General features: G+C 45.7%; 1 protein-coding gene across 1 annotated transcript; it reads right to left on the bottom strand.

Moving 5' to 3' along the window:
* Positions 1–14,452: 14,452 nt before the first annotated feature.
* Positions 14,453–20,949, bottom strand: LOC117833250 (5'-3' exoribonuclease 3-like). Its single transcript, XM_072295660.1, has 24 exons — positions 20,533–20,949; positions 20,283–20,388; positions 19,994–20,070; positions 19,706–19,897; positions 19,063–19,182; positions 18,832–18,963; positions 18,664–18,789; positions 18,431–18,595; positions 18,234–18,311; positions 18,037–18,147; positions 17,896–17,964; positions 17,727–17,813; positions 17,493–17,592; positions 17,330–17,409; positions 17,152–17,222; positions 16,791–16,937; positions 16,646–16,722; positions 16,525–16,565; positions 16,266–16,340; positions 16,057–16,193; positions 15,843–15,947; positions 15,677–15,752; positions 15,401–15,578; positions 14,453–15,301 (listed from the first exon to the last, which is right to left on the bottom strand). The coding sequence occupies exons 1-24, from the start codon at positions 20,707–20,709 to the stop codon at positions 15,174–15,176; spliced, it is 2,655 nt and encodes an 884-aa protein (XP_072151761.1). The 5' UTR covers positions 20,710–20,949; the 3' UTR covers positions 14,453–15,173.
* Between the last annotated feature and the right edge of the window lie 1,151 nt (positions 20,950–22,100).

A 22,100-nucleotide genomic window follows, 5' to 3' on the forward strand; every position in this document is an offset into this window, starting at 1 on the left:
TCTTATTACTGAAGCTACTAGCTGCCTTTTCAGAGAGAACAGAACCCAAAACACCTTTATTTCAGATAACCATGTAGGATGGAAGTGCTTACCACGACATCACCCATTTTGACTATTATTCTACCATAGTACATAAATCATTAGAACTTGGGAACAAACTACTAGAACTTAGGTTGGAACTTGGAAACAAACTACTCCCAAGGTAATAACTTGTCCCTGTTAGTAGAGTTACCACTACATCAAACTGGATTTACCTTGGTGGCTAGCAATTATCTTGGCAGCCAAGGCAATTCCGGATTCTGGTAGTGTACAACATCTAAAGACCAAAGAGCTAGATCATCGTGACAGAGCGTGGCCAGTGACTTGAGAGTTTGCTTCATCTTCATGTCTGAATATTTTTGGCATTTGTACACTTCCATATGTTAACGTTCCAGAGGATACAAATCAGCACAGTGCTTCTTATTTTCTTGTTTGCTTCTTGGAGAGGGTTCACGTTGATAATGGAGTAGTCCCAAAGTTTCTTAATGCTGACAACTGATTGAAGAGAGTTTGAATCAAATTTAATTAATGACGGACCAAAAATCAGAAACCCTTGGACATCCAAGAGGTGATAAATAAAGCAATCTTCAGTTTGCGAGAAAAATGGGTTTGTACGTGCAAACGGTTTTATATTACAGTAGTTGAGGTGGCATTTTTGCTAGTGTTCAAAACTACAAAGGAGATAAATTAATGATTCAAGAGTTAGTGAGAAGCTACATAAGCTAACCGTGGCCGTAAAGAGAGACGGAGTTCTGGGCATGAGATAGAGCACCCAACAAACCACCACATGCTTGTCTCTATGTACGTTGACGCAAAAGTTACAGCCATAAAACTTACGGTGAACAAAAAAATTCAAACAGTATAGTACTAATTATGTTATCAATATGAATAAAGACTTTGGGGTTGTAGAAAGGAGAAGACACTTTAGAAGGCAAGAGGAGCAATCTTTACTACGCGTATGATCAAAAGGCATATGCTTTTAGTGTATGGTGATGCCATTTGAGAAAAAGAGAGGAGCTCCTTTCTGAGCTTTAGATTTCCAAATCCACATTCCCATCTTAAAGTAGTGGGTGTGAAAAGCTAGCTTAACATGAGGGATAAAGAAAGGTTTACTAGCTAGAGCTAGAGAGATAAGCCGCATCCTTTGGTCGTTAGACCCTAAAGCATGCTGCTTTAGAATCTTGGAAAGATAACATATCTCCTGCTAGCAACCCTCAGCGTCTCACTAAAATAGACGGAACAAGTGTAAGTTGGGAATTTGTCGTGTACGACTTTTCTTTGATAAAAAATGACGACACATCTGTTGAAACCTGAGAGAGAGATATTGTGGTGCACAACTGCATGTGTATGCATATGTTGTCTCTCTAATCTTTATCACATGCTGATCTCTATTCTTTTCACAAGCATTTGTACACTTAAATTACATCGTACGTGTATGTATCCCATAATGCTCATGTGGTTTTTATCTCCCTCCCCGTCTCACTCCTTTCGTCTTAAAAGGGGAGAAGTGCCATACTACTTTCTTCTCAAAAGCATAACTTACTAATTACGTGTATGCCATGCTTCTGCAGATATCTTTAATTTGCACCCTACATACTTTCTAAACAGTACAGTGATGTACAATAATTTAGTGTTATGCATAATTACTATTTAGCTAGCATGAAAACAGTTCTTGTAAAAAAAAAGAAACACAGAGAACAATAAGAAAATGGTATCTATATCATGTGTACAGGTACTAGGGTTTGTCCAGGGGCAAAAGGGATGTATGCGTGATGCGCGTCTGGTCCAAAAAGGTAACCACGCATGCATGTCATCCTCCGTCTACCATACGTACGCTGTCACACAGCTGATAGGACCTTTTAGATCGATGGCAATATGTTTGGGTCCTGGGATATGCGGCATGCATGGCCTAGAACTTCGTGGGCACCGTACAGTGGCAAATCCAAAGTTTGCCATACCGCCGTATCTTGTGGTATTGGTACCACATGCTCCCAAGAAAACGGCATGGGCCAGTGCTACCATGCTGGGACTTGCTCTTAGAGAGGAGGATTGCACGTACCTGCTCTGGAATAATCGGGCCAACTCTATAATTTTAAGGTCCTTGGCAAGCAAAAAGCCAAGCATAAAGATAAAGGTCCGTTGAACTAATTTTTAATATTAAAATTAAAGTATATAGTGCGAATAATAAAAATTACTTTGCAATATATGTATAGCTCATAAAACATAACAATAGTGTAAAAAAACTAAAAACAATAACCATTATAATTACCTCAAATAAAAATATAATGCTTTCGTGCTTGGTAAAAAACCATCTTCGAGCATCTCTTGATGCAAAATCTTCAAGAACAGTATCAAGATTAATGTCGTCCAAAACATCCTTCTCAATGCTGCACATAGCCAAGCCATTCAATCTTTCTTGTAACATAGTTAATCTCAAACAAATTTTTAGTAGTTTCAATTTGCAGAAACTTTTTCGACTGATGCTACTGTCATTGGAATAGTTAAGAGAATCCGATATGCAATGGAGATATTTGGGTAGCAATCTGCAGCTTTAACAAACTGAAGAATCTCAGGTGCTGACATCAATTCTTCGGATAAAGATACTTGCAACACTTTTAATTCAGAGAAAAAAATCATCCAACTCAACATCAGACTTCTTGTCATGAGATTTTTTTTTCAAAAGTAGTGTAGCACTTTCGTAGATCATTATCATCCAAGAACTTTAGATTTTCTGAGTTGAATAAGAAACCAAATATTTTTTCAAATTTCTTTAGTTGTTCAAATCGACTAGTCAATGAAGCAATTGCAGCATCAACAATAACTAGGAAGTAACTAACTTTGAACTCATCTATAGCTAAAAGTTGTAATTCTTCAGTTTCATCATTTTGTTCATCAAAATGCTTCTTTCATTTACCTTAACGTTTTGTAGGAAATTTCAGCTCTATGTCCATACTAGATGTAATGGATTTTGCAGTCTCAATACTAGCATTGAAGCCTTCTTCTCTGTGCTTCTAGAAATATGAGATGACCCCTTCAATTTGTTTGAGAGTAGCATCTAAGCACACAGTCTTAGATTGTAACTTTTTGCTCATCATGTTGATAGTAGATAAAATATCATCCCAGATAACCATACCAACTATAAATTCAAATTTCTCAAGTGCAGTTACCAATGATTGAGCATCACTTACTGTTTTTGGGTCATCAGTAGATGTTCTTTCCACTTCCTTCAATGCTGATATTATTTGTGGGGCTTGATACCTGATAGGTTGCACACTATTTATTCGACTCTCCCAACGAGTATCAGACAAGGGTTTGACAGTAAACCTCTTAACATTATCAGTCAAAATTTTTCACCTTTTAGTAGAGCATGCAAACAAACAATATATCCTTTGTATAACACGGAAGAATGAAATAGCTTTCTTGCAAGATTTTGCCATATCACAAAGAGTGAGATTTAGACTTTGACATGCACATGGCATATTTAATGCTCTTGGATTAATTTCAAACAAATGTGTCTGCACACCTTGATGTTTTCCCTTCATATTGAAACCATTGTCATAACCTTGACCTCTCACATCATCAATGTTCAAATCAAGAGACCGAAGTGCATCCAACAAAACATTAAAAAGCCCCAATCCGAAGGTGTCATCAACCTGTAAGAACTCCAAGAAAAATTCCTCTACTCTTGGAATGGTACTTGACATATTAACACAATGCACAATTAATGTCATTTGTTCTTTATGGCTCACATCTGGGGTACAATCCAAGATAACAGAGAAATACTTGGTATCTTTGGCAGCTTTGATAATCTTTAAGATCTGATTTTTCACAGCATCAACAAGAATAGTAATTAACTCATTTTGAATATTATGGCCAAGATAATGATAATGAATTTTATTACTTTGAATGCGCCTAATATGTTCTTGCATTATAGGATCAAATTCAGCAATCATTAGAAATTTTAACCCTAGCACAATCGGTATAAGCATAGCGCATACAAAAAAACAAATAAGAAAAAAATTGGAAATACTAATCAATCGGTGTGTTGCTTACTGCGATGAGCGAATCGGATCGGTGTCCTTGCCATTGCCGGTCACCGCCTTGCCGGGTGAGGAGCCAATCGGATCAGCGCGGGCGTCTCCTCTCCTCAGCCAGAGCACGTCGATGGGCAGGCAGGGTCGCGGCGGTAGGAAACGATCAAACGAAACGTCGCTTGCGGCCTGCCCTCTGCTCGAAGGATTAGGTTACATAGAACAGGACCAGAAGAGAGAGTTACCTACGGCATGGGCTGCTTTGTGATGGGCTTTCAAATGCTTATTATGCCAAATAGAAAATTATATGTACTAATTACCTATATGGTCTTGGGCCCCCAGTCCATGGGCTCCCGGCGGTCGCACTGCTTGCCCCCTCCCCCGCACCGCCCCCCCCCCCCTACTAGAGCCGGGCCTGGGAATAATGTACAGTTCTTGAATGTTTCTCTGCCTTAGGGTATACCCCTAAGCATTTCATTCGATCTGCACTCTGAACTAAAATTAGGTTGCTATAAACGTCGTAGATTTAAAAACTGAGAGAGTATAGAAGTGGGGCCGGCGAACGCACTATCACTAGCTAGCTAGATCAGTTCCATGTTTTGTTTTCCTTGTTATACTGTCTGCCAATAATACTTATGCGACGAAATTTCGTATATACAGTTAGTTATTAATAAATAATAAGCTGCACTAGAATGAAAAGGGTCCCTCTCCATGATTCCGTTTGAAAAAGGATGTGTCCTAGTCCTAGTTATGCTTGTTTGATCAATCGATCAACTCTCTTTAGGGTAGGCACCTCTTTTCTTTGGAGAATTTTAACTTTTCTATATATGGTTACATAGCAGATCAGCTAGCTTCATAGTCCTCAACAAGCTGGCTAGCAGCTCCAGGGGTTTTATTTAAAATTAAAGGCCTTCTAATAAATTAGCTCCTAAATGTGTCTTATCCTTTCGCCAGCCTAATTAAGGTAGCAGTGGCTGTCATGTGTTGTCACGACGATGGCCTCGAGTTTTGTCCAATCCAACGATAAAGTGAGACGTCACAAAAGTGCCGGTCAGCATCTTTAACGTGCCACGAATTGGGAAAAAAGGGGCGCACATTTGTGCTTCCGTGGTACAAAGATGACAATATTATAGAGCGACTTGACGGATGTATTGTTCCCCAGCCTCCAGCTTTAACAAATACCACTAAGATATCGAGTTTCATAATTCTGCCGCTGAACAGTTATGCAATTATGTCAATTGACAAGATTTATCATCAATGTTCTCTCTATACAGATGTTAGTGACATGCATATCACGATCAATTTTACAAACAGATGTATACGCCGAGATTAATCCAGCATGTGTTACCTTAGAAACAGAGGTTGATTTTTCTTTTTGACATGGACGCAACCTGAAATACAAATTTATGTGCCATTGGTTTATATAAAAAAGTTAAGGCCAAATAAAATAAACCAAGTTATTGTATAAAGATATCTTTTCATACGAGTCTTTACAAAAATACTATAATATAAGTGCAGATCCCAATCATTTCCGACCTTTTGAAATGAAGGACTATTCATCTTCAGTAGCTAACATATGATACATTCTAGCTAGGTTTCATGTGTTAAAGTCACATTGACATTTGCTGTTACCTGTAAGTAGTAAACGGCCAGTTACTGAGCTTATTACAATGCTGAGTTCTGACAGCAGTCACATCAAAGTGACTGCAGAAGGGCCTAACTTGCACCTACATACTCAGAATATTTTACGGTTAGGATCAGGACAATTTGGAGATAATGGTTGCTGTATCAACTTTCATGACACTTTGCCTTTCCCCCATACCTTTCCAAAGTGCTGCCAACTTTTTACAAACTCAAGACAAGTGCTTTTGCAAAGATAGGCCACCTTTCGCCTGCTAACCTTAGCAGGAAACTTCAAACATGCACACATCATGCAAGCGGCAGTATAAAATTTTTCTTATCCTATCTGTAACTACTATTCTATAGGATTCATTGGTGCTTCTTAAAGCATTTCAGTGTGATCATATATCACTCGGTAGGATGGAAACCAACACCATGAGAGCCTGTGGGGTTCCCAAGTAGCAAGCTATACAAATTCGTGTTTGTTATTCTCTAGTTGTTCTATTCGCCAATTTAAAGGCCACATCTTTCATTTAGCAATAGGTTTATATAATAAAATCCTGTGGCCACCGAGAATATGTGCGTATAATTCCAATAATTGTGTTAGTGCCTATGGATGTTGAATAAGTCATTTGGTATTTTAACAAGTGGGTTATATATTACACCTTCTACATTGTTTCTCTTCGCAGAATGTTGTAATGCTAGATAACTAAGCAAGTGATCCGTCTTTTAAGATGGCTTTAAAATAGCTATTTTAATTTAAATTACTTTTTTTTGTATATTGGATCTTGATCCACCAGTAGTACCCTATTCAAGTTTTTATTTATTTTTTGTGATTTTAACCTAAATAACTACACATGAATCATACCACTCTACCAGAATCTAGATAATTAAAAAGCATTTTTTGTAAACCTAGACACAAAAAAGGAACCTTGGTGAAGCTCACATAATAAAGATAAAAAATGGTTTCAAATCTAAGGAAAAATAATAGACATTGACGAATCATTAATTTGAAACCATAATGGTTTAATAAGAACTAGTGATGAATTGGCAATCTTGAGGATTTATTTGTCGGCTCAGGCTTTTGGAGGTGCTCGTAGAAGTGGGGTTGCGTGCGTGTGTTTGTAGGGGAAGTGTGCATACATGTATATGAGTGTCTGTGTTTGTACTATGTGATTCGAAAAAAAAATAAAGTAATCTTAAAAGACTAGGAAATCATTATTATTAAGAAAAATATGAAAGTATACCAGGGTTGCAAAGATCCAATTTCTTAAAAGCCTTAAGCGATTACAATAATAATCCATGACGAGAACCATTACCTATCAAAACTACTTGGTCGTGGTTCATCCTTTTTTGTGGCCACTAGATCTTGCTGGTAACTTGCACAACAGTTCATCATTTGTGGCCACTGGGGAAGTGGGGAGTCCTAAGGCCAACCACAATGTATTTGGACCAACTAGTCTAAATAGGTGGAATCAATGTCAGGTGGACTTTAGTTATGGAAGCTGCACAATGGTTAAGGTCTAGATGGGGTCCATATGAAAGGAGAGAGAAGAGAGAGTACTAATACTTTATTCCATAAGGACAACTGTCGGTGCAAAATCTGGCGAACAAGTGAATATTTGTAGTTTTGTCGTGCGTTAAATCGGATATGGCCTAGCACACAATGACATATGATGTATATTGGTTCGGGCAACGTGCCCTAAGTTCAGTCAGAGTCAGTCAGTTGACTTTATTCCTGAGCCTAGGTGCTCAAAGTTTGCAGTGGGGGTACAAACAAGAGGAGTATGAGAGGGGGGGGTGCCTGAGTCCTGGCCTTCTTCTCATCTCAGTGGAAGAGAGTGGCAGGAGCTCAGACGTGCGCTAAGTGTGTAAGAGTGTGTGTGAGAACGTTCGTCCGAATGTCTCCGTGTGTGTGTGTGTCCGAGAGTGGGGGTCCGTCCCCTTTTATAGTAAAAGGGAACAGCCTTACAGGTCGGAGAGGATAAGAGAGTGAGTGTTCAGGCGCTGCATAGTCTTGTCGGGGCCCACATCATCTAGTGCGGTATGGCCTGATCCTCGGTCCCTATTCTCCTTGTCAGGCCACTCCATCGTAGCGAGTAGGTTTATGACGTCACTGTGCAAGGCGTGGTGCGGTACGATTCTGTGTATGGTTGGCTAACCCAGGTGCTTCCTCGTTATCCATCCCACCTGCTCCCTGGGCCCACACCAGGCGGGCGTCCTCGGTCTGTTGTCCCAGTCGGCCCTGACTGAGTCGGTCAGGAGGAGCGGTACGAGCAATACGGTGCATCCCCAGTCGGGGGGTCTTGGTCGGAGGACTCAGTCGGGAGAACCTAGTCAGGGTCGGGCTGCAGCCCAACCCCTGACCGGCTCCTTCTAGTCGGGGTGCCGACTAGGCTTCCTGGTCGGAGAAGACAGCCAGTGGCCGGATCGAGGCCTCGGCCTGGCCACGCGTAGCTAGGCTGGCCCAGGTGTACGTTGTGGTTGTGTCCTTTGTTGGGCTAGGTGTCGCGGGAAGGCAGTTCCGTTGGGGACCCCGGGTCTACGGACCCATCAGGAGCCCTCGAGCCCCTTTGGGGCTTTGCTGGAGCCGTGAAGGGGCTTTCGGTCGGAATGTTCCGTCAGGGGGAACACACGGGGGTGTTGTTTGTTTTTGTCCTGTTTGCGAAGTGGGCAGGCCGCATTGTGGGTCCAGCCCCGTATCCGAGACGATAAGGACGGGCTCCCATGTGGGGATCGTATCATTTCCTCGTGGCCCGGTACCTTCGCCTCGATTTCCGGTGTCGTTTACAGCCTGGTAGTCGAACCGTTGCCTCAAAGCCAGGTGCCTTTAGTGCGTGGTTGCTGAACCGTCACTTTGATGCTAGGCGCTTTTATCGCGCGTCCATGAACACGCATCCTAACCATTCGTGGACGGTTGTCGGCCGCCCGGTTATAAATAGGATGTCTTCCGCATCTAGAGTCCCCATGGCTCGGGTTGTAGATCCAGCAGGTTTGAGATTGTTGCTCTTCACCATGGGCGGCTTTGGCCGCTCCTCATGATGCTAGAAGATCTCTCATAATAGGTGTTCCTCATCCTTATCGCAATTTCCTCCGGCATGCCCGGGTGTCATGATGTGAGAAGAACTCTTGTAACATGGATCTGTCGTGCAATGAGAGGCTGGATGAGAGGACGAGGGCACCACCTCGGGAGGAAGGGGGAGCATGGCCTCCTTGTCCTCCATGTTGCGCTCGTACCCTGGGCCACCAATCGCTGGAGGTCATCATCCTGGTCTGCCACGTGCACGGGGGATTAGGTGGCGGAGGGCCAGTTTACCTAGGTGTCCGGGACGCGGCGCTCATACTCCCTCCATGCCTTTTCTTCTTCGTCCATGTCAGCACAGAGGGAGGAGAGAACTTTGCAGTTGAGCTGCCTTGGTTCTTTTACCTTCCTCTCCTCCTGGAGCCCCTTGTTCGGGGGAAGGAGATTGATGAAGAATCAGCGAGGACGGGTCGACGAGTGAGGTTGATAGCGCAACTTTGTTGCATTGCTTATGCTCTTTTTGTTTCTTTCGGTCCCGAGTCGTAGGGTAGTCCCTGGGTTATACTCACACGCTTTGCATGATATTGTAAGGCCTTTAGGGCTCCTGTGTTCGCACCTTTTGCGTGATATTGTAAAGCCTTTGGGCTCCTGTGTTCGCACACTTTGCGTGATATTGTAAAGCCTTTGGGCTCCTGTGTTCGCACGCTTTGCGTGATATTGTAAAGCCTTTGGCTTATGTTTTCAGCTTAATGAAAGCTTATATTCGACATGTGAGTCTTGCGCCCATCGCGCCATTGAGGCGGGTTGTCGTCGGGACTTTTGGCATTTTCCCTTTGTTCGCCGCGTTGCGTAAGGTAGCTGAGTGGTTCAGATGTTCTAGCCCCCAAGTAGGTGCAGGCGCCCAGGTCTCGAGGAGATGACTGGCAGAGGTCGCAGGGGCACGTTAGATAGATACTGACACCGAGCTCTCAAGGAGATGGTTGGCATGGGCTGCAGGGGCGCGCCGAGTTGTAGAGGGTGCCCGACTCCCGAGGAGGGGAGTTGTTTGTAATCCGTCTACCACCGGGATTGCGCGAGCGGACCTGGTTGGTCTAGCCCTCGAGCCTGCGGCCGACTAAGGAGTTGGTCGGAGGCTGAGCACTTTAGTACTCCTTCGACCAGGAGCGAGAGTGGACACTAGCACCCTTCTCCCGAGGAGGGGATCTGATGTCAGTCTGGCGCATGTGGGTGTAGCCCCCAAGCCTGCGGCCGGCTGGAGAGTCAGTCGGAGGTTGAGCATTTAGGTACTCCTTTCTGGAGCCGTGGACTTTGGCATCCTCGTTGGTCGGGATGAGGTGGTCCTTCTTGCAAGTCGGGGTGCTTGCCCATTTTCGTTCCGACCACGACTTGTGTCAACGGTCGCATTCCTGAGTCGGGATATGGCGGCCCGAGCCCCCACGTCCTGTTGGGCTCGGTCAACATTGGTCGAGTTTCATGCGTCACCCCATCCATGGTCTCCGCGATCGGAGGGCTGAGCTAACGTCGCTTGACTCGATGGCTCGAGTGACGCACTTGGTGAGCTCACTAACGGGCATGTCCGAGTGGAATCCAGGTCCGTTGTTCATAGCGGGGTCGGCATAGCCCTCATGTGGCATTCCATTGCTCCTTAACCTGCCTCCCAGCAGTTGCTCAAGCCGTTCTGGAGACCGACTCAGGTAGCTCGCTGTCCTCCCCTCGATGGAGAATCTGTGGGCATGGCTCGAGGTCAAAATTGCATGAGAAGGTCGAGATGATCCTGTACGCTTCTGAGCAGGTTGGGTGAAGGCCATTGGGGCTTCATCTGCATTTTCCCCCAAGCTCTATTTGACGCGAGGTGGCCTCAAGCCCTTTGCGGGCCGGCCTTCGAACCCCGGTCAGTTGCAGCTCATATCGGATGAACATGACACGACACAAAACAATTGAAATGCAATGATTGCATGTATGGGATGAATGTACAATGTATGAATGAATGCATGCATGCATGAGATGGGTGAATGAATGAGTACTTGTTTGCAGAGCGAGTAAATGGGGGGGGGGTGTCGGTAATGTTACCTCGATCGAACTCTCGAGCATCACCCTATCCGCGGTTTTCGCAACTGGAGGGGCTAAGCTAGCGTTGCATATCTCGACAGTTCAAGTGACAGGATCGAGGCACCCTTAGTAGATACGGCCAATCGAGTGGAATCCGTATCCGTCATTCATGACGGGGTCAGTCATGTCCTGTATGTTAGTTTGTCCGAGTGACAAGCTCGAGGCACCCATAGGAGGTGCGCCTGAGTGGAATCCACATCCGTCGTTTGTGACGGGGTCGGTCATGCCCTACATGTTAGTTTTCTACTGCTTTTACCTGTCTCCTGTCGGATGCCTGAACCGTCCGACCGACTCGAGTGCCTATCGGCCTCGATTCGATGGAGGCTTTGACGGTAGGTCCCCTCGCTCCATCTGATTGACCCGAGTTTCTACTAGCCTCAGTTCGGTGGAGGCTCTGATGGTGGGTCCCTCCACTTCCCTACCTCGCAAGGCGAAGTGGAGCTTGTGTGCAGTTGTGCCCCGTTTTTTGCGGCTTTGCTGCAGAAGTAGGTGGGCCCATATCGGGCCGCGCCCCATCTTGTAGGTTCATGTCTCGTCAATTGCGTCTTGTCCGCTAGGGCTCCGCGCCCCCTTCCCTATTAAATAGAGGGAGGGGCGGAGGTCTTTTGGCCCGTCCTTTCACCTTTCCTCATCGCTACCACTTCCTCTTCCGCTCCTCCACCAAAACTTCCTCATGCACTTTGGTGAGTTCTGAGAGAGAGGAGGGTAAAGGGTGGGAGCGAAAGAAGTCTTACAGATCTGTTCATCACCTCCCATTGCACGATGTTAAACTGGAGGTCGTCCATCGTGAGGAAGGAACTGCTGGAGGACTTCGTGAGGAAGGGGTTGCTGCCGCCGAAGGCAGTTGCAGGTTGGAGAGCGTCGGAGGCGGGGGACGTTGTCCCACAACCCGAGCCTGATGAGGCCATATCCTTCCTCACTTTCCACGAGCGCGGGCTTGGATATCCCGCACATTGGTTCCTGCATGGGCTCCTTCACCGTTGGGGGTTGGAGTTGCAGCACCTCAACCCCAACGAGGTGTTGCATATTGCCGGCTTCGTCACTGTTTGCGAGGCCTTCCTCGGGGTGGAGCCGCACGTGGACTTCTTCGCAAAGTTCTTCTCCGGGCGAGCCTGGTCCAAGGAAAGGGGGAAGGCGAGCCTGCCAGCCCCGGTCATAGGGTTCGTGCTTCAAAGGAAGCCCAAGGTCGCCTACCCGCCATACACCCCCAACGATTCTAATCGGGGATGGCATGGTGAGTGGTTCTCCATCCAAAACCTGGCCGAGGCGCCGTTCTCGAAGTTCACTGGAGGGAGGCCGACGAGACAGGAGAGCTGGGTGTGGGGACCCGCTTCGAAGTAGAAGAAACACATGGAGGTTCTCGAGCTAGCGCTGCGGCAACATGTGGAGGAGGGCCTTAATGGGCTGTGGATCTTCGACACCTTCATCTGTTGGTGGATCGTTCCACTGGGGCAGAGGGCATGGCCGATGTGGAAGTATTCTGGCCCGTCGGATCGTGATGGTGTGTCGTCAGTGGAGTTGACGGAGAATAAGATCGAGGCGCACCTCAATCAAGTGTTGCAGTTAGGGGGTGATGTGACCCTCAGTGGGACGCTGGTGCCCTTCCAAGTTGGAAGGCGGCCCGACTTGGTATGTCTCTCCCCTTGTGCCATGCTTCTTCTTCATCCAGTCCCTCCGATCGATTTTGAGCCATTCACCTCGCAGGGGCTGGAGCGTTACAAGTCACGACCGAGCCTCCCGAAGGGGCCAGAGGTTGCGGCCCGTCAGGCTGCCTAGAGGATGGCAGCGGATGAGAGGAAAAAGAAGAAGGTCGCAAAGGCCCAGAGGCAGGAGGCCAGGCAGCAAGGAATCAGCCGGCAGGTTCGCGGCGGCGAGAGCCCGTCGACTGTAGGGGCGGAGCTCAAGTCTTCCAACCCCTCAGGGTTAGGAGACGATTCGGACTCTTCAGGGGACGAGACGAGCGGGAGCATCGTTGCAGTTTTGACTGGATGCCGTGAGCCCGCTGTCGCACTCTCTGTCGGAGCGCGTGGTACGGAGGGACCTTCTGGCACCCCCGAGTCAAAGAAGCACGCCGCAGATGGGGACGTCGCTCGCGAGCGGGAGGCAAAGCGGGCGCGGCCGCCGCCACGCTGTTCGGAGGTGCCGCCGGCGTCGGAACCCCCAACGTCGAGCGCGACGGTGCGCGGCGGTCGGCTAGAGGGATGCGGTCATACACCAGTGGCCCAGGAGTCGGCGGACGCACCTAGTCCTCGGCAAAGGGATGCTCCGCCGGCTACTCCAGTAGATCCGCCACGGGCCGTGGTGCCCCCGTCCTCGGTCGTCCTGGAGCGGCTTGGGTGGCAGCCCCCGAGTGGTTCTGGTCTAATAGACTTCCTGGTTCCTCCGATCATGTACGTGATTGTAGCTTTTCTCGCCCGTGTGGACGTGTTTTTTGGTGTGAATAATCCGTTCCCGTGTCTTTCTTTGTAGTAATCCGTCGTCAGCTCCCCTGGTCATCGCGTCATCTCTAGTACACACGGAGTAAATGCCCAACTTGCATCGGGTCATGGCGAGCAATGGGAGGAGTGTGTTGGAGTCGGCCCGATCCATGTTGATGGGGCTCGTCCCCCCCCCCCCCCCCCCGGCTGCGACGACGGCGACCCCTGCGGTTACGATGGATCCTGCGGCGACGGCGGATCCCACGGCAGCAGTAACCGTGGCACTCCCTCCCCTACCAGTCATGGAGGAGGTGAGGGAGGAACCCATGCTCCCCGTATCACCCGGAGGAGGGGCGCACACCGTCGGTTCGCCCTTCTGGTCGGACTTGGAGGGAAGCGGAGAAGCCCGGGTCGAGGTCACCGATGAAGCAGCAGAGGTTCAAATGTCCCCCGAGCTAGCCCAGGCCCACACCAGGTTGGTGTCCCCGGTTGGTTGTCCTAGTCGGCCCCGACCGAGTCGGTCGGGGGGAGCGGTACGGGCGGTACGGTGCATCCCCAGTCGGGGGGTCTTGGTCGGGAGGACTCAGTCGGGAGAACCCAGCCGAGGTCGGGCTGCAGCCCCACCCCCGACCGGTTGTGCCGACTAGGCTTCCTGGTCGGAGAAGACAGCAGTGGCCGGATCGAGGTCTCGGCCTTGCCATGTGTAGCCGGGTCGGCCCAGGTGTATGTTGTGGCTGTGCTCTTCGTTGGGCCAGGTGTCGCGGGAAGGCAGTTCCGTTAGGGATCCTGGGTCCACGGACCTGTCAACAGTCCATAAGCATATGGGTAGCTAAAGCTATGGACGGGTATATGGACCACTTGCACCATGCTTATGGACTGATTGTAGAATTGTTTATTCACTGTGGACTGCTTTTGGGCAACATTGTGATCGTCCAAGATACTTATATATACCTGACGCACAGCAGCTCAGCCCGTTGCCCTAAAAACACAGTTCAGCCATTGAAGATTTTTTTATATGATGCTTAAAAAAGCTCTGCAAATGATGGCGTCATGTACTCATATGTTCTCTTCGTTCACCTCAGTGCCTCACTGTCGCAAGCACATTATCCAAATAAAAACCTTCACAACAGTATAAAACAGTTCCAGGTCCCAAGCTAATGGGCCCACGAATACGGACACTAGCCCTTTGCCCAAGGTTTGGAGTGGGTGTGAAATAAGGCTCAAGGGAACTTCAGTGGCCCATCGGAGAGCAAAGAAGCAGAGTGGAGTCAGTTCAAAGGGAAAATCCCGCGCAATGACCTGATGCCACTTCAAACGTAGAACAAAATGCCAGCTCTGTTTGAGAAGTAACTTAACGCGGTCATGTTTAAACATGGGGGGAGAAGGAAAACTTTTGTAAGCTTTCTCATACCATTCACGTAAACTCTCGTATCAAAATAAAACGATTTGTTCGTTCAAAAGGAGTATTGGTCATTTCCCTAACAAACATGTCCACCCGCTAGTGTTTAATTTCCTATATGCCTATTTGTTACAACTCTCATTTGCTAGGTTATGGTTGCACAGTTCCAAGCTTAAACAGATCACCAGATTTGCAATATTATATTACAACAGTCTTGCCCTCAAATCCCAACAATCTAGCAGTATGAAGCTGAAGCAAACGTGCCTTACTACTTCCAGGGAATTGCTATACAAAAGCCAGGCACAAACGGGAGGAAATCGAACAAGCAAACCCAGAATTAGCAGCCCTGACAATCATAATGCATCATCTATCAACAAAAATGCGCCTCCAATTTAACAGATCACAGAAGACGCAGAATTTTCGATCAACGTAGCATCGCTGAAGTTTCAGAGAAAATATGGTGAGGCCAGTGAGACCAAAAACCATGTTGGTTCATCATCACTGCATTGCATTCCCTCTGATACCAATGCTCTGTTCTACCAACCACGTGTCTGCGCACTCCCACCATGGCCACCTCCATTCTGACTACCACCTCTTGCCCACGACCCAACTGGGCGCCACGCCGCCTGCTGCCTCTGGAATGTGCCACCATACTGCCCTCTTCCTGCACAAGCTCTTCCACCCGGCCAGAAAGTGTACGCACCGGCACCGCTGCTGTCCTACCTGCCACCATGGCTTTGCGCTGTGTCAGCCCCATGGAAACTTCTCCTATAGTTGCTGCCACACTGCGATGTCTCAGCGACGGTGGCATTCCCTCTTCCGCGTCCAAAGTTGCTGGTCATTGGCTGCGCCTCTGCTGTGGCAGTGATGGTTACAGGCGGTCGGGAACCCGGGTAGGTGTGCCACAGCGGACTCTTTGAAATGTCAGCTTCAGTTAAAGTCTGCAGAACGCATGAGTTATTTCAGAGATGATGGTGATTATGATGGCAAATGCCTCAACACTTATGAAATGAGCAGCTCAAGAAACGTGCGAGGCTACCTTTTCAATTTTTTCGACATGTTCAAGTAGTCTTGGAATGATCTTCACTGGCTCTGGGTTGAAGAACATGAATGATCTGAAACATACACAAGATCATGAAGCAAAAATAATTTCTAATTCTTAGGAACGTACCACCTGAATGTGATAGGTTCAAGAGAAAACATACACGGTCTGGTCATTCGTAATGTCCTCTAGATCTCCTATGGGCGAACGGAAGAATCCACAGTTCATACCATTGTCATCAACAGGAGATAACCATCCTCCAAGTTCACTACGAGGAGTGAAATTTTAGCATCATTTTGACAATATTGCTTAGTACTAAAAAAAGGCTTCAGAATGCATCAATGTAGCATCAGTACAGATGTGATAATGTGATATACCTTGTAGATGGATTTATTGGAAGCTTTTTCGATGAACAGTCAGATATTTGCAGAGGTCGTGCATTGTTAGCCAGGGTATTTGAGTTCTTCATGAAGATCTTATCTTGTCGAACAGTGTTCCTGCTCATCTCATGCACCTAAAACATAGACAAGGTAAAGCACCTTCGTGCAAGACCATTTGAATAGAATATATAGGCAATATTTTTTACTGCAAGTTCGTTCTCCACCGTCTTGGTATCTGAAATCAGCAGCTTTTCATCAATGAATGGCAACTTTGCAATGCCCTGAAACAATTTATTTCAGAGAAATGAAGAAAGCTCTTTAATTACTTTTTTGTAACTATTTGCTGGGGCTACATGTAGTGATCGAAAGGTGAGGGCTATCTACACTAGTGCCCAGCCAATGTGCCAGAAATCTGAGTAACCTAGTTTGAGATTATCAATTCACATATATCAAATAATGACTTACTTGCCACAAGAACCGTTTCCCATGGGTATCGATCTGCAGATCTGGTTGGAAAAATAAATTCCCATATACTTCAGTAATACACTATTCAGATTATATGATGATTCTAGAGTAATAAACATACCTGATGGATAGAATTTTTGTATTGGAGACTCCTCATTTTCCATTAGTTTTCTGTAACACTTCGGTAGTGCACAAGAGCTACAAAAGAAAATAAACTCAGAAAATTTCAATTAAAATGTTGCAATGATGAATGTGCATTATAAAACAAAGAATGGTTAATGTGCCTTTCTTGTGGAAGGACTGCCATGAGCTGATCGAATGGTCTTAGGGGCTTGTCCATGGTGAAAGATATCTTGAACTGAGAGAGTCCTTTGAGATCAGATGCAAAAGGAGCATAATAGAAAGGGTAGTACCTGCAGAACAGAAACAGACATGTTGTGCCTAATGGTATAGCATGGAAATATTTGCTAGCACATATCCATAAGCATTAACAGTCATATATGGATATCCATGTGGCACTATTTATCATGACTAGCAATTATTTCAACTATTCATCATCAGATTTTAAAACAATGAAAGCATACTAGTACAATGTATAAAACAAAGTTCAGAATGTGCTCATCCTACCAGCTCCATGATGGCACATCTGCAAAATAGTACTGCAGCACCCAACAAAGCCCTTCAAGATACTTTTGAACCTAAATTAAGCAATTGACAAAGAACGTTAAAACAATATGTTGTTTTCCCTTCAGGGCACCCAGTCATGAAAATTTTATTTGCACAGATAAACAAGAAAAATCATAACCATGTCGTTCTTCAGTTTCCCAACTTTGTTATATCTTTCGACATCAAACTTTTCCCTGTAGAATCGAGATTTCCACCCTGCTAATCCCAGTCTTATCTGCAATAAGATATGTCAAAAATTGGCAGATACAAAATATCTGTTGAAATAGGCGTTGGTGCATTACTAACCTTGTCTTGTTTACAGGCTCCACTTTTTATAAGGTCTTGCTTATTACGAAGAGTATCCTTTAAGCTTTGCTTCAGCTCTAAGGTATTTGCAGTTCTCTAAGCAGCAGAAGAGCATCAAATTTGACAGAAAAAACAAAATAATACGTACAACTTCTACGAAACAAGGTAGGAAATTAATAAGGTATTTCAAGTTCTAAAAAAGTAGAGAAAATAGGTTATGTCTTCCCTACATCTGAGTTGTCGGCGCTGCAGGTGGAAATGCCACATTGCGTTGAGAAAGACTTGACTGTCAAGTCTGGACCATCAGGATTTCCTTCCTGAGTAGAACAAAGGTTGAGATTAAAAAAAATGAGTGTATCTATAATCAGAGCAATTTTTTTAGATGTATCGAGCCCTCACCATACTGTCAAAGTTTCTTTCATTCCATTCCTTCTCTGCAGCTTGACGCAGTATATTGCGCTGCAGCCTCTGCATGTAATCACCAAGTCCCAATTGTCACTAGTGTACACTTCAACCAGGATTATAAGTTTTATCACATACCTCTCGCAGATCATATCTTTTGAGGAAAATTTTCTCTTCATACAAAGACAGTTCATGAAAATACTTTTCTAACCTCGAGATTTTAAGATACGCAGCATGTTTGTCTTTCAACTATTTTCAGTAGCAACAAAAAGTACATCAAAACATAATTCAATAACTAATTATAAATGAAATTAAGAGTTTGATTCTGCAGGTACCTTTTCCGTGTTCACAATATAGCCCCCCATTTTGTTGAACGTTTGTTTGTACACTTCCATTAACAGATCAACTGCGCACTGTCACATTGAAGATAAATCAGAGGCAATTCAATTTTTTGCAGTGTCGAACATGTGAAAGAATGTGCCAAAAATACTGGTTCCTGTTAAGCTATCATAATGTGATAAGAAATGCATACCTCATGTGTCTCAACTGAAGGAATACGCGGAATGAAATCATTTCCTGTCAGGAAACAAATAAATATGAAATCATCTATAAGCCTCTCAATATCCGTTTTGACAACTGGGTTTGGTATCTTCAGGTCAAGCTCCAGGTACTCCCTCAGAACCCATATGTTCAGAAACTGAAAGAAGATGGTGTTATAAAAAATTTAACATGGAAAGGCCATATTACTATATCTGATGAACAAACCTGATACGGTTTCTTGAGAGACTTGCCCCTAGGAGTAGTTTCTGTTGCTTGGGGGAACCAACCTCTACATTTTCTTGTTTCTTCAGTTTTGAACAATTCTTTAGCTAGAGGGATACAGTTTTCTGGCTGATTTTGACGTAGCACATCCTGCTCAAGTTAACAAAATACTCTGAATCCAATAATTACGAAAAAAAATTTGGAACTGCATTTGTCAACTAGGAGAATAGAATAACAGACCTCACGTAAAATTGAAAAGTGAAGTTCATGAGATGCCAAAGAAAGCATTATTAGGTCTGCATCCTGCAATATTCAGAGTAAATGTGAAATAGACGTAATAACAGAAAATATTTAGAAGTTCAGCGCAGCAGAAAAAAAGTTCAAATATTTTGTTCAACCTACCAGTCCATACAAGCAGTGCCATGTATTTGGATCATAGTTCTCCCTGCTGCGTTGTGCCCGGATGAAAGACATTATCTTGTGCTCACCTTCTCCAGGTACATTTGAATCAGATAGTAGTACCTTCAGAAGAGACATGTGAAGCTTATAAAAGAATGATCAAGCTGACCAAATTCAGTTACTTCACTAAAATTCATGCTCAAATAGGCCCTCATAAATACCATCAGTGCTAAAAAAATGTCGTTTAGGACTCCTGCCAGTCAAGCTTCCTTTTTTGAGTTTGACCACCAGCATATGAAGAATTACATAGATGTACTATGTAAGACAAATGTAGCTAGATTGATCATGAGAAGTATTTCTATCATATTTACTTATCTTTATTTAAAATGTCATGTTTTCATAGAAACAGTTATTCAGAGTATAACCTTTCATGAACTATCATATACTACCTTAGAGCTTGAAAACAGAGGGAACCATTATTAAAGTCGATCGGTAACCATTATTTGAAAACAGAGGGTGTATTTTACACTATGAAACAAAGATCTTGACATGGTCAAGGCTAAGTATAAGGAGCCACCAGATATTTGATTTTCCGCATTACTGCCAATGAGAAACTAATTAAAATCAAGTGCCCTATCTATCAAACCTTGATGCCTTTCCATGCTGGGTCATTATTCAACCGGGCACGGATGTAGTACTCGAGCGCCTTGGAGAGCTTCTCCATGAACTCGGTCCCTGGTGTAATGACATTTGGATCTGAAACCTCATGCGTCTCGCGCGGTTGCACCTCCTTCCCTTCTGCTCTGAACCTATCTCTCAGAAGTTTCTCCTCCATTTCCTGCAAAATTAAATCATGCACAGTCGAACATGCACATGGTTTCTACGACTTCATTCTTGCCGAGCAAATACATGGAGAGGATCGTGAAGGATTTACCGCATCTTTAGCGTCCTTGGCAGCCTTCAAGCGCCTGGACCTCTGCTGGTTCATCTTGGCGCGGGGAGCAACGCCATCTGCAGTTCAAATAAGACACGCGTGCATCTAAAATGTCACTGATCAAAATTGTAAAGAAAAAATCAATTGGGGAGGAACATTGGGGAAAAACTAGCCCACAGACGCGAGAGAATGGTGGCGGTTGTAAGATTATTGCATCGATCAAACGCCATGGACGAGGGAGAAGAAAAAGGAATACACGGTTGGAACGTGGAGTAGTATACACACGCACCTACTGCCAAGTAGAGCAGGTTGGTAGGCCTGACGATGCGGAAGAGGCGATCCATGTACTGGAACATGGCCTGGAACACCTCGTCGAACGTCGTCGGCGGGCACACCTGCACCGTCCATGACATTATTTAACAGCTCATCAAGAGATTCAGTTGAATAACTCGATCAATCAGCACGATGACGGGTGCGTGCATTCTAGTGCGCGCTCATGGATTGGATCGAAATGTGTGTGTCGCATACGGCGTATATACCTGGTCCTCCGGGTGGAAGCAGGGGTGGATGATGCCGTTCATGTCCAGGCACAGGTTGTGGTAGACGCCATTGGGCCCGGCTTCCCCCGCCGCCGACGACTCGTCGTCGTCCTTCGCGGGGACGACGATGTTGGGGTACTCGCCCACGAGCCACTTGTAGAAGGAAGGCACCCCCATGGCGTTCTGCAGCTAGCTCGAGCTCCCGCCGGGAACGAAAAGGCACCGCGGCACCGCGCGCGCGCTCGGTGGTTTGGTCTTTGGTGGTCACCGATCTAATCGCTCTTGTGCTGCGTTGCGTTTGCAAGTGACTCCTACTATGGTGCTACCAGTACTAGTTTGGTGTTGAGAAGACGGAGCGGCGGGTCGGGATAGGTGCATGGGGAGATGGAACGGCCGTCCGGCCGGGGGCGGCCATGACATGAGTACATGACATGCCATGGCAATGGCAAGGCGCCGCCCGATGCGTCCACGTGTGCCGACATGCACGGCCCGCCGTCGCCGACGCCTCGCACGGCCAACGAGGCTACCTGAGCTAGCAGCAGGAGTAGCTTGCTTGCTCCGTTGCTCGAGGGAGTGCACGGGGAAGACAAGTGCAAAATGATGGAGGCTCAAGATTGTCCGGGATACTACTCCAACGGAGTAGGTACTGTACTAGAGATTATCGTCTCGCAGAGTATAGGAGCAGACCAGTGACAGATATAGCAGCGGATACGAGTGGCTAAACTTTAGAATGTAAAATCGATGTTCGGATGCTAATTAGAAGAACTAAATATGAGCTAATTATAAAACTAATTGAGAACCATGTGCTAATACGCGAGACGAATCTATTAAGTCTAATTAATCCATCATTAGCAAATGGTTACTGTAGCACCACATTCTCAAATCACGAACTAATTAGGTTTAATAGATTCGTCTTGCGAATTGCACTTCATCTGTGCAACTAGTTTTGTAATTAGCCTATGTTTAATACTTTTAATTAGCATCCAAACATCCGATATGATGAGTGTTAAACTTTAACATCCTGGAGCCAAACAGGCCCATAGAGAGTTTGCTGGTACGATCACCACTCACAGCATGTACAATGATTTAGACAGCTGCTGATAACAGAATATGCCACTGCAGATGGCAACACAGGCAAACGGTACAATTACCTATTTATTAAACTATCTGTAAATTAATTAATTCATATATGTAATCATAAATCATGATGATCCAAAGTAATTTGATCCTTGTAGATCATTTTGTGGCTTGTTTGAGGCACTGTATTTGTTATACAGTATAATACCACTAGAAAGGCTGCCTATTTTATTTTCACGTTCTTTTTCCCAGCTAAAGGGACTTCCTGTGAAAGAAATATTTGGAAAGGGCTGTATTGTAATAATGCAAGTGAAAACATCAATCCCACGAGAAGCCGTGAGCCCGTGACTCTTGACAGGCGGGTTCTTCCGTAGTTCTCTCTCAGATGGCGCAGCGTTTTCTCTCATCTCTCGATCTCTCTCTTTCGTCTCTCTCCTGCGGATGGCGCAGCGCCGCGGGGAGGGACATGGCGCGAGCCGGCCGCCAGCGCA

This window comes from Setaria viridis, chromosome 8, assembly GCF_005286985.2.
Source record: "Setaria viridis chromosome 8, Setaria_viridis_v4.0, whole genome shotgun sequence".
NCBI classification, from domain to species: domain Eukaryota; kingdom Viridiplantae; phylum Streptophyta; class Magnoliopsida; order Poales; family Poaceae; genus Setaria; species Setaria viridis.